The sequence below is a fragment of the Mixophyes fleayi genome, chromosome 6, assembly GCF_038048845.1.
Source record: "Mixophyes fleayi isolate aMixFle1 chromosome 6, aMixFle1.hap1, whole genome shotgun sequence".
NCBI classification, from domain to species: Eukaryota; Metazoa; Chordata; class Amphibia; order Anura; family Limnodynastidae; genus Mixophyes; species Mixophyes fleayi.
Window position 1 is genome coordinate 101,469,594 of NC_134407.1, and position 13,682 is coordinate 101,483,275.

The 13,682-nt window shown below is 37.2% G+C and overlaps 1 protein-coding gene across 15 annotated transcripts in view; it reads left to right on the top strand.

The window, feature by feature from the left end:
• Positions 1–13,682, top strand: part of ZMIZ1 (zinc finger MIZ-type containing 1) — a 292,396-nt gene that overhangs the window by 242,518 nt on the left and 36,196 nt on the right. The window contains exon 1 of one of the 15 annotated variants that reach the window (XM_075217121.1): positions 8,199–8,340. The exons of 13 other annotated variants lie outside the window; for them this stretch is intronic. Coding sequence is in view for 1 of the 2 variants with exons in the window: in XM_075217120.1 (XP_075073221.1) it covers positions 8,805–8,907 (103 nt within the window). In the remaining variant the exon portion in view is untranslated. Of the gene's footprint in view, positions 1–8,198; positions 8,341–8,559; positions 8,908–13,682 lie in introns of those variants that run through there. One more of the 15 variants, XM_075217120.1, reaches the window with a different exon arrangement.

Below are 13,682 nucleotides of genomic sequence, written 5' to 3' on the forward strand. Positions count from 1 at the left end.
TAAAATTTTGGGGATTTATTAACAACAGTATGAACAATTTTTGAGATGTTTTTCAAAACTTTAAACATATTGGTTTTTAAGAAATTCAAAATTTGATTTTGAAAACTGTACATTCTTAAATTTTATTGAAACATACTGCTGTGTTATATATCATATGCAAGTCTGTAAAAAGAGGTTTAAAATTAGTACTTGCCCATCTTTCTAGCTCAATCAGGTGAGCTACAAATGCTAATTTCTCGCAAAAAAGTGCAACTTTAAAGGTGTATAACTTCAAAAACAGTGCACATATCTGACTAAGATGTGCGGGTTGTCTTTACACCCATAACAGCATTTATTATACCAAATTTCATTACAATGTGAAATGGTCAGTTTGAAACCCTGTGTTGATTTGATGTGGAATGACCCATTTATAGTTTTGTAAGAGAATTACTAAATGACACATTACAATAAGTACAGTGTTATGGACAGTACTGTGCTACTGCTACCAAAACTGAATCCATAAGGTAATGTGCAGGATGCTTTCTTAACGCTACACCCCTTATTTATCCTATATACTAAGCATGCATGTTCTGCAGCCTCATCTGGCCATTATTATTTATTATCAGTTATGTAGTGCCATACTGTTACTCGGGGCTGTACAGAGATTATCTAATCATTCACATCAGACCCTGCTCCATTGGAGCATACAGTCTAAATTCTCTACACCACACACACTCTAGGGTCCATTTTATCAGCAGCCAATGAACTTGCCAGTGTCATTTTAGACTGTCAATGTAAACTCAAGCACCAAAGGATACCCAAACACTGGGTGAACATGCAAACGCAACATAAGATTACCCAGTTGATCAGTACAGAGTATAATGTTCCGTAGCCTCTTCTGACCACTATTTCACAGTAAACATTCCCACACTTCACAGTACATGGAGGAGCATTTCAATAAAATTGAATTTTGATTAGTTAGCGGTTCTCATTTGACAGTTTGCACAGTGTGGCTTACAAGTAGGCAACATTTGACCAATAAAAAGGTACTACCTCTGCTCATGCCATTATAAGAACTTGCACCATTTGCCTGATCCATTGGTTGCATTACTTCCTTTCTCTTTTCATTGTTTGGACCCTGCTGCACTTCCAGTATGTAAACCTATATATAGACAAACATCTTGATGCCACCGCTGGGAGAGATTCACTTTCTGATTCCAACTTTGTACTGAAACATTTTATACCTTCCATTTCATATCTTGCCATGTAAGAAAAAAGTACTCTTCGTATTTAAGAGATCCTTCATTAAGGAGAAATATGTTTGATGTTATCAAGTCAGCATTTATAACTATGTAGTACTTTTTAATCAGGTCTGTATTGACAGTGTGGGTGATATTTAATTTCATCTCAACATAAGTAATTAGTGAAAGGGGACTTGGCTATACAGAATAATATTGCCCACATAGTTACAGAAGATAAATTGATAAAAAACACATTTAGCAGACTATACTGGACCTAGTAATAACAAACAATGTAGACGTAATATCAAATATTCAAGTAAAGGAGCACTTGGGAAACAGTGATCATAATATGGTCTCATTTGAAATTAGTTTCCAGAAACAACAGTATAAGGGATCAACTAGGACTTTAAACTTTAAAAAGGCAAATTTTAATATGCTAAAGGAGTCTATAAAGAGCATAGACTGGGACAAAGCCTTTGAAGGAAAAAATACGGAAGAAATGTGGGCTGTCTTTAAAATGTTGTTGGAAACATACACGTATAAGTTCATTCCTATAGGAAATAAATGTAAAAGAATTAAGTCTAAACCAATGTGGCTAAATAAAAAGGTAAGGGAAGAAATGCAAAGGAAGAAGCGTGCATTTAAATTGTTTAAGTCTGAAGGGTCAGAGGAGTCCTTCCATAGGTACAAGGAATGTAATAAAACATGCAAAAAGGAAATTAGATTGGCTAAATTAGAAAATGAAAGGCACGTTGCAAAAGAAAGTAAGACAAACCCCAAAAAGTTTTTTAAGTATATAAATGGCAAAAGGATTAAAAAAGATAATATAGGACCACTAAGAAGTGAGATGGGTGAATTGATAAATGATACTAAGGAAAAAGCAGAGATATTAAACACGTTCTTTTCTTCAGTATTTACCAGAGAGGAACAAATGGCAGGAGTAATACATAAAAATGGAAATGAAACCATGCCATTAATTAATACTTGGTTGTCAGAAGAAGAAGTCCAAAGGCGACTGAAGAATATTAAGATAAATAAAGCTCCAGGTCCAGATGGCATACACCCAAGGGTCCTTATGGAATTAAACTCGGAAATAGCTAGACCGCTATTCTTAATTTTCAGAGATTCAATCTCATCAGGCTCAGTACCAAGGGATTGGCGAATAGCAGATGTGGTGCCGTTGTTTAAAAAGGGGACGAGATCACAACCAGAGAATTATAGACCTGTAAGCCTGACATCAATAGTGGGGAAACTACTGGAAGGTATTTTAAGGGACAGTATTCAGGATTACTTGGTACGCAATAAAATTATTAGTGGGAATCAACATGGATTTGTGAGGGATAGGTCATGTCAAACTAATCTAATTAGTTTCTACGAGGAAGTTAGTGGGAACTTAGACCAGGGCAGGACAGTAGATGTGGTCTACTTAGATTTTGAAAAGGCCTTTGATACAGTGCCACACAAGAGGTTGGTTTACAAAATAAGGGAACTGGGTCTAGAAATCAAAATTTGTACTTGGATCGAAAACTGGTTAGAGAATAGGGAACAGAGAGTTGTGATAAATGGAACATTTTCTAATTGGTCAAAGGTCTTAAGTGGAGTTCCTCAAGGTTCCGTGCTGGGACCACTCCTTTTTAATATATTTATTAATGACCTTGGTGATGGTTTAGAGAGTAAAGTTTCTATTTTTGCAGATGACACTAAACTCTGTAAGGTAATAAAATCAGAGCAAGATGTAGCTTCTCTACAGAGAGACTTAAATAAACTGGAGGATTGGGCGGCTAAATGGAATATGAGGTTTAACACAGATAAATGTAAGGTTATGCATTCAGGGATCAAAAACAAGAACGCAATCTATAAATTAAATGGAATTAATTTGGGAGAATCTATAATGGAAAAGGATTTGGGAGTGCTCGTAGACAGTAGACTTAGCAATAGTGCTCAATGTCAAGCAGCAGCTGCAAGGGCAAACAAAGTATTGGCATGCATAAAAAGGGGCATAGATGCAAGGGAAGACAGTGTAATTTTGCCACTGTATAAATCATTGGTAAGACCTCATCTTGAATATGCAGTACAGTTCTGGGCACCACTCTATAAAAAAGATAATTTGGAACTAGAAAGGGTTCAGAGAAGGGCGACAAAATTGATAAAGGGTATGGAGTCATTAAGTTATGAGGAAAGGTTAGCCAGTTTAGGCATGTTTACTTTAGAAAAGAGGCGTCTAAGGGGAGATATGATTACTATGTACAAATACATTAGGGGTCAATACAGAGAGCTTTCATGGGAACTTTTTACCCCAAGGACCATACACAGGACACGTGGTCATCCCCTAAGGTTAGAGGAGAGGAAATTTCACAAACAGCAAAGGAAGGGGTTCTTTACAGTAAGGGCAGTCAAGATATGGAATTCATTGCCAGGGAAGGTTGTGATGGCAGATTCAATAGATATGTTCAAGAAAGGGTTAGACAAATTTTTAGCGGAAAGGTGTATCCAGGGATACGACCGTTAATTTAAAATAAAGGATAGTAGTGGATATAGGGTAAAAATTGGATTGCAATATTGAGTCTGGGGGGGATTTTCAAAATTGAAACAAATGGGCGGTTGCCTACTCTGGATTAATTACAAATATAAGTGCAGGATCGCAGGAGATCCAAAATAGGTTGAACTTGATGGACTGGTGTCTTTTTTCAACCTCATCAACTATGTAACTATGTAAGCATATTGTGCATCTAATTAAAATGTGTATGGGGGTAGGACAATCATCATGGGCAGCACCTTGCCGTCTTTGTGATAAAGCTGTTTCAGATGGTTGCGGCTTGTAATTTTACATCCTTGTATGTGTTTATCTATAAAAAAAACATTATCAAGGATGGATATAGCTCTAGTACACAGTAATCCACACTAAGCTGTTGTAATTGAACTGACAACACTAGTCAATATCCAGTATGACGTTTTTTTTTATAGACTATAAGTGGTACTTGCCAATCATATTTATCTGTGATGGTGTGAGAACTTTTAATGCATTGTACTTGAGGTTTATGCCTTTTCTATGGCTGTTTTTGTATTCCACTGAGCGTTTGATTGCTAGGAAAAAAAATGTTTAACTTCTTTGCCGAGTAGTTTATGCAATTTGGTTGTAAAATCATTAACTTAATTGAGTTACATAAAAAAAAGTTGTATAGCCAGAGGCGTTGCCTATGGTATTAATGGGGACGGTCTTAACTCTATCCTGGAACTCTTGATGTGCTGGAGTTGTCAGAGGGATGTAGATCATCTGAGCCAGAACCGGATAAACCAGCTTTCAGCTTACTCATTACATGCATGTTTAGTTGTCTCTACCTCTGCATTAACTAACCTCAGCTGTACATGCGCACAGTGAACAAGTCTCCCAAGAGTGGAATCCAACAGCAGAAAGTAAAAAAGCACTAGGTTGTTGGATAAAATTCTTTTAGGTGGTGGTACAAATCACAGACAAGTCAGGCATTGAGATTTCAATATTCGTTATAATCGTCATTCAGTTTAGGAGAATGCCTAGGTGCAAACATTATGAAGTCCTTAACACGACACTAGCTACATTTATACAAGATTAAATTATATTGAATTAATGGATACCAAATTATATTAAATGTAAAATCCCTGCTATATGTCTAGTAGTATAGCTGACCAAGGGAGAACACTTTTTATTTAAGCAAAAACTATAGCTAAAGTAAATTGCTTCAATAACGATTTCCAAGTGTATATAGAGGTTTGTTACTTTTGCTTAATCTTAAATAATTTTGCAGTCTCTAAAGTACAAGACGGACATAACTCTGTGAATGTACTACAATATGTATGTAAATCTTTAGTTTTTAAGAACTGCTGATATTGATGCCATGTTTGTTCTATGGAAACCTCCTCATCTGACTATTTAAGAGACCCTTTAGGAACTGGGGTAGAAGTGTTGGCAGTAAAATGGAAATTTGTAGTTATTACTTATTGTAACTTCGGTGAAGGTATGGAAATTTTATATACTCACATGTGTATGTTTCTAGATAACCTAAATGTAGGGTTTTGAGTTTAAATTCTATATTTCCTTTAATGAACTTTGAAGAAGAACATTTCTGTTTCATTTATCCTTTTGTTTAGTATGCCACTGTACAGATTGCAGAGATTTTCTCAGTCTAGGTTTGTGTGAGCAAGATCAATTCCTAGCTTCACACTCCTCATGCTATAGGCACAAATACATTTATTTTTAAATTATTTTTATTATCTTCAGACTCTGAAGAATAAATCTGTACATAGGAACAAGTTACATACTTTCATTCATGGGCACACAGTTTGTTGTGTGTGCAGACAGCATTTGAAGGAATCAATGTTGACATCTGCTTACAGGAAAAAATAATTTCATCCATTTGCACTGCATTGTATAAAAACAAAAGATATAATTATTGAATGTTATGGAGAAGTCAACTACTGTTCAATCATACTTGTGTTCACGTTGTCTCTCTCTCTCTATATCGATATATATATATATATATATATATATATATATATATATATATATATAGTGACATCCAGTAGTTGTTTTATGTGATTCCTTTTTACACTATGTAATTATTGTAATTTAGCCTGTTTTATATAAATGTAAGCTGCAACATTTTCTGTAACCACTGGAGGGAGCTGTTATTAAACAGCTGTGTGCAGTTCTCTGCAGCTTTGTGTATGAAACGCTGTATTGGGGATGGTCATATTAAGGCAAATTATTAAGCAATTCCCAACTTACCTGAATATATAAACATATACATGTATAGGTAGCGTCCTGACAATATAAAAGTAGTTAGTTGATTTACTAATTTTATACTTTGTTGTCTTTTTATTTATTTTTTTTCAACCATTTGTGCAATACAAATATATAGTACTGGCCTTGAAAGCTGAAAGGGATTAGCCGCTATTTTAGCTGCCTTTTGTCTTAGTGTAATGGTAAATATAATGCCGCTGGGGGGGATAGTCAGTCGTCCAGAACAATCACAAGAGATTGGTTTATACTTCGATAAAAATGTAAACAAGTTTTAATACAGCAAAACAAAATGTGTCTCTACTTTTAAAACCAATTAGTTCAGACAACACACACAACCACATACATACCTCTTCCTCTCTTACTTGACCAGCGAAAAGGAAATATTGCATTTACAAATAGTTCTCTAATTTGAAAACTGCGGTGTTTACAATTTTATGCTGATGTTTGTCAAGAAGCAAAAGTTATGGACTCTGGAAACTGTTGTAACTAAAATAATTAATCTAAATGCACAGTTGTTTGCTTATAGACCTATATGGAAGTTGAGCCTAGCAATTATGTTATCTTTTTCAAGTCCTGCTTCTGTTTATTACAGTCTATTCTTTCTAGTCTAATTCATGTCCGAAACCTCCCACTCCCACCTCCAATAAAGAACAATTCATTCTAAAGACTGAGATTCCTTTCCCTTGACCATTAGCACACCATATAGACTGGTGTGCTGTGCTTTCAATCCCAAGTCATTTATAAGACTGGTTTGTATAGTACATTGTACATGCATTAAATAACTACCTGTGTTTCAATGTATTACAGAAAACTGATAAATGCCCATGGACCCTTGTATACAAGTATTCAGAAATCTGACTACCACAATTGTAACTCTACCAGTTTAAATATCCACAGATTGATCTGTGTGCGCACATGGAGTGGACTAGCATTGTAAAAGTTATATATTGATATGGGACAGACTGAATGTCTATTGGGTGGTGGGGCACGTAGGGTAACAGAGCTGGTTATGTTTTCTGGTGGTTTCACCTAACTGCACTGAAAATGTAGTGAATTGCATTCATTTAAATAACAAATGCAGACCTTAAACTAAACCGGTAATACAATAGAGAAAGGGCCTTTTAAACTCTATCTGTATAAACAGTGATTTCTGATTTCATTGCTTATAATCATTGCATTCTGATGTCATGACTTTAATGTCCAATAGGAAATCTTGTGTATTATAAGGAATAATAATGGGGGATTCAATTACTAGAGAAGTCCCGTTGGAGCTATATTTTACTCTCCGTAATACCCGGAAGTGCGTAAAGGTGAACATTGCGTGAAGCTCTGAAAGGACTTTGCATTGAATTAAGTCCCCCTTTTGTGTATTAGAAGGAATAAAATACCACTACTTAAATTATTATGGTTAAAAGAGGTCATCTCGGGTTTCTGTGACATATATCAAAATAGCCTATTATGTGACTACAGAACTCCTCAGTGACTACTAATATTCCTATAATTTTCGGTAAGGAGTGACTATCCTATCTATAAAGATGACTGTCTTTGGTTAATCCACATGGTGGTCAGTCCGTGTGGTATATCCCAACTCTGAACAGAATTGTTTGAGAATCTAGGCGTGCGTCGATTAAAAAATGTATATATCATTGCTGCACTTTAAAAACATGTTTTACACTTGTTGGAAAAAAATGTTGAAGTGGATTTAAGAGATCAGTGATGATGTGCTATTTAGCCTCATATGTATGTCTTTCCCAGACTAACTGGCTGCAGTGTGAATACAGAAAAGCATTTGGAGTGAATGAGTGTGGTCCTTGCCACCATGTACTGAATGGTACTTAGTATGTCCAATACAGCTGCAGTCAGTGGTATCCTAAGATAAGGGAGGAGTAAGCAAAGTGGAGGGAGGGGTTGTCAGATACCACCATTTTCTTTTCTATTAAAGCTTGTTAAAAAAAAAATGCAGTCATGTTGGTATTGCCTGTGCAATATCAGGGAAGTGGGTTGTGTGTTCCTTAGCTGGTTGGCTTATAGCCACACACCCCACAGTGGCCTCTGCAAGTGAAGGGGTTAAAGGATAGTGCCTAGCACCTCCCCTCAGTGTAAGTTTTGTAATGTGAGCTGCTAGGCTTTTTTTCTTTCCTCCCTTTCTCTCCCACTACACCCCCCTCCTCCTCCTCCTCCTCTGTCTCTTCTCTGCCTTCTGGCAAATGACTGAGGCTGCCTGAGTGTGAATGTGTGTGTATGGTTACTGTGTGGTGTATGTGTGTGTAACAGCAAACAGCAAGCTCTCTAGACAGAGTGTGGAAAGGGAAGGCTTGAATAATCCTGCCGCATGGTACTGAGGTGAGACAAAACCCCCGTTCAAATTCGTCTTCCTTCCCCAGCCTGGCTGATGGCTTTCTCAGCCGGTCTCCGACTGCAGTACTGCACTAGGGGACTACATTGTGTCTGCCTGGGCATGTGTGAAGTTAGGAGGCTTAACCTGATTCTCTTCATTGTCTCTGGAGGCTGGAAACACACACAGCCAGTTGGCTGGTACACACTGAGCCATTAGCAGGGAGCCCATCTGTTATTGGTTTTGCCTGGAAATCTGGAGACAAGCAATTAATAATTGATGAGTGTTGTGCAGTAGCTGGACAGGCAGAAGAGAGAGAGAGAAACTGAGCAGGGTGTCCTTAGAGGGGAGGGAAGAGAGAGACAGCATGAGGGTAGCTGCTGACTGCCTTGTGCTGAATTTAAAGACTTGAGTCTGCCTGGCTTTTGTTCTGCACCGGGAGGCTGCATTGCCTGGAAGTGCTTTGAGACATATGTGGTGCCCCCTCTGCAACAGAAGAGACAGCGAGGGGCACACAGGAGGAGCGAAGGGGTGGGGGGTAGCGAGCCGCAGGACTGGTTTGAATAAACTTGTGGGTAAGTAGCTCTCTTTTAGTGGGGTGGGGGGGTGTAGGAAGATGGGAGAGTGAGGTGGAGGATAGACTTTGAATCTGTTGTGTATAGACTGTATGCATTTTTAAATTGAGCATTGTGGGTGGAGAGTTGCAGTGCATGGCTACATGATGCTATGGTAAGGGTTCTGGAAGGCGGTGCTAACCCCCTTAACAGTAAACTGCAGCACCTACCAGGCCTCTCTAGTGCCGAGGTAATGAGCACGGGGGAGTGCAAGTGTACTGTACCTATGCTAACAAATAGCTGCAGGAGAGGATTGTGAGTGGTTTGTGGCAGCTGTTCCCATTTTATCTCTGTTTTTACATCTTTTCTTTTACATTCTCATTTACCTAGGTTATTATATTGTGTTCACTACTTCCACAAATAAACAAGATTTATTGTGATATTGAATGTTTGTAATGACCCAACATGATTCCTGTACACAACTCACTGATCCAGGGCTTTTTCAGAATGTTTATTTGTTTTATTTGCCACAGCCAACATAATGGCAAAACATGGGCCTTTGTTTAACACCATGTAATGTAGTGTGATTTCATATTGATGCTTTTGTCTGTTGACTTTACACATTTACATACTTAAGTGCTAAAACTTGAAGTGGGATTGTACTTCTGTTCTGAGCAGCTTGCAATCTAATTATGGTTTCAGAAGGTATTTTTCTTGGGTCTCCTCTGTGTTATTATTTTGGTGGGCTGCCACCTGTGACTGTTGACAAGGTTCCTGCTTCTACCTGTGTGATTTTCAGTGTGGGTTGGGGAATGGGAACGATAAAGATAAATGGATTTTCATTGATGTACAAAGCTGAACTCCTATTGGCTTGGAGTCTGTATCTGGATGTTGCTATTGTACGTAATGACAATTCATGTGCATCATCAGAGAGCACTGTACCACCTCCAGAGTTGTTAATTTCTGCCTGTCAGCATTTAGCAGTAAACCAGATAAATACTGGGCTCTGGTCTTTCAAGTGGTTTGCATAAATATAGCTGACAAATATTAATGACAGGTAGCAGATAAATACTCTGCCTTTATCTATGTGATGGGAGAGATGTGTGTTTGAACTATCTTGCCAATGGATATATATCAGTGTGTCTACCCATACCTTTCTTCATATGCCACAGCTCATGACCACTATGTGGTGTTTACAGATGGACTGACAGAAACAAATGTGTCTTAATTCGCAGAGGAAACAAAAGTTTCAGTTAACTGGGACTTCACGGTAAATGAAAGTGTGTGTATGATTCCACACAAGGTGCAGGACCCTCCTCTTTACTGTAATCGCACAAATAATCATTGGAAAAGTACTTGAAGGGGGTGCTCTTCCAGCAGCTTATATAGGTACAACTTAAAAATAGAGCACTCCGGTCCACTAATATACAATTATTTCAAATTCACAGTCTTAAGTCAGTTTTTCTATATTACATTGGTTCAGATATTTCTTCTATATTAGTGTATATTGGAAAAAAGTGCACATCAGCTGACTTTTACTATATTTACTACCACTTTGGATCCTATTTTTGACTTTTAGCTTTTTGTTAGTACCAACATCATGGATATGTCCATAATAAATCCTTTTGTAGTCTTAAAAACAATATTATATGGTTGATATATCATAATGTTGTTATAAGTCACTTTAGTCTTCTCTGTCCACATTAATGCCCATGGTGAATGCTTTGTATACATGAAACGTCTAGGTGACTTCTAATATGTTTCTTGTTTATGATATCATAGATGTGTTTCTAATGAATATTGACTTGGTCACTTTACAAAGAACGGTTTGTACTATTTTCTTTACAGATTAATGAAGAATTAGAAAAGTTTAGAAATAGGTTTTTTTTCTGGTTTCAAAATAGGCATAATGTTTTTGTGCCTCTGTTTTGGTGCAGATTAGGATTTGTGTTCCTCCCTCTCATCCCCTCTCAACTCACCTTTCACTTTTTGACTTGTTCTGCCATCAGCTCATATGTAAGGGAGTGCCATGGCTCCAAGTTATGGGAAACCACAACTTAGAGGTATATTTGTATACATATAACAGTGAACTGCAGAATTTTTATTGACCCTTTCTATGCACACACATTTAGGTAAGTTGTTATATGTGTATGTATGAAATGTTCTTTGCAGATTAAGCATAGCATTGGCATTGCTCCAGGTTTAAAAGTTTCAGCTTTGGGCTTCTACCATTACCCCCTAGCTTTGATACTAGAGTAAAGACAAACTCCGCTCCAGACTGCTCAGTAACACCTACTCCAGCGCCACACTGCTTTCCAGCTACTTTTCACAAGCTTCATCTTCAGAGCTATTAATAAACTGAGTTCTTATTTGTTTTAATTTGTGTCCTTGTTAAGTAAATATAGTATATTTAATGGAATTGTGTAATCATTGTTAATGGATTGCTATAAATATTAGTCTAATGCTACATAATTCCAAAACCCTGCTTTATTCTAACTTCAGCTCTGCTTCAGTATCCCAGCTCCAGCGCCACTCTAGCTCTGGAGCATAATTAAGAAAACTGATCACACATGATCCAGCTCAAGGTTTTGGGGCAGGCTTCTAGCTCTAGTGTGGAGCAATCAACCATTGCTTTTTAATAAATAATATTCCAGATTCTGACAAGTACTGATGTGCAATGCTACTTCCGGAACTTTAAGTTTAAAAGCCCAGCTGTGTATTTGCAGTCTGTAGCATCACATCTGTGTTTGAGTATGAGTTCTAATAGTTCCAGATAATGGATAAAGTTGAATCTTTCTTATAACACAAGCTATGCAATAATGCTAATGTTTCCCTTTAAATATCCCTTGTACTTATCAGCTGCTTTAACCCCTTCATAACCAGAGGTGGTTTGCGACTGAATGACCAGATCAATTTTTTTGCTTTGTTGGGTTTGCAAGGAATAATCATTTCTAAAGCAAAGTCACACTCCAAAATATAATAATTGTTTGGTATCTATATCAGCAGCAGCAGCTATTCATGTAGCACCACTAATTCCACAGTAAACTATATGTATACAAATACATATAGTTTACTGAATGCCTGAGGAAGTTAATGATTTCATATTTTTCAACTTTTCTTCTACCTGTGATTGCTTTTCAGCAGACAACATCAGACTTATAAATTGAGATCTGCCAGGAGTTGAACTAAATGGTATGGGTCCTGACTTCAGTGCCGGACTTCCAATAGATTCCATATGTAGGGATACACAGTTGGCAGTGCCGCCATACAAATGGCAACAAAGCTTTGGACCCTGACCTACGTTGTATCTATGATGCTAGGGTGCAAAGGTAATACTCTAGCAAACAAAACTTTAATTAGGATTTGCATAGTAACTTGAGAATTTTAAGAGAGGTGGTCATCAGCATGACAACATCTGTTTGAAGGGGTGCCACTGCTATTCAGTCACATACTCTGATGCCTTTTGAGGTTTGTGTAAAAAAAAAAAACACAACAGGAGTGGATAATTCCCCCTTAACTGTTGTGAAGTTTGCTTGGAGGGAAGCTTATAGCTTTATTGCGTCTGCAGAGTGGAGACACAACTGTCTCTTATCTTTTTCACTTTAGTAAGGATGAACAAACAGTGGGGTTATTATTTTATTACCAATAAATAAAATAACATAATACATTTTCTGCAAAAATGACAATGCGTACAAAATGTAGAAGAGAATGAGGATCAGGAATTGTAAGTAATAGATTTACAGCCCTTTAAAAAAACTCTCCTAGTACTTCTGTGTATAACAGTGGCATTCTGAGGATAATAGCTTTTTATTGGTTCTTTTTTTATTCTACTGACAAACTGAAATCTGGCTTTATTTTTATTCACTGTAAACAAATTTAAGGTCAGTGTGACAGGTGTATGTTATTGGTTTAGGCAGTGGCTTAAGTGGAAATTTTGAAGTGACGGTATGGAAAATGTAATGGAATTTATTTGGTTTTACAATTAAGGCAGTAGTAGAAGTGGCGGTATACTTCAACTACTGATTTTAGGTACATTTTTCAGTGGGATATTGAGGGACCAAAGTTATGACTTGCTGAAACCTGCTGAAACAGTGCTAATGATGTATAGGACTTTTTAGCTCAAACCCTACTTAAGCTTTGAGTTCAAATCCAGATGTTTTAGAACTCCTCACTTTAAAAACCTTGCAGTTTAAGATGCTGGCTTCAATCTTTTCATATATCATCTCACTGACATCATTATGAGGTTAACCCCTTAATTGTCTGTCCTTTTTTTTTATAGAAGCGTTTGTTTGGCTTATGCAGGAACTCTACTGAGCAAAGTTATATGCATAGCATTTAGCTAACTTTGTTCTGTGACAGTGTCTAAGGTTAAAAAGACAGTGTTAAAAACCTTTGCCAGAGGTTAGAATTAGTGGGAGTTTCTCTGCCCTGCCCCCACCAGTTATCTGTGCTTACTGAGATCTTCCTGCTGTTCTGTGTTTTCCCACTGTGATGAGATTATTGTCTCATAGAAATTGGGTTCTTTAATGTGACCATAGCTGAATAGAACCTGTCTACAATTCTTTTTACTGTGTTACAAATTGGCATATCAATGGGGCTGAACCCCACAATGTCTGAGTCCTTATCCTTTTCTGAATTTTTTTTTGTCGTTCTATGGGTGTGTGGTGCTGTTCAAATACTTTTAGTCTCCAGAGGAGAAAATTTACAGTACAAAGAAGAAAATTGTCTTTGCGTCCATTACTGGTACCTATTCCTGATTGTGCATTGCTTGTTTGAAGTTTGTATAAATCTGTAGC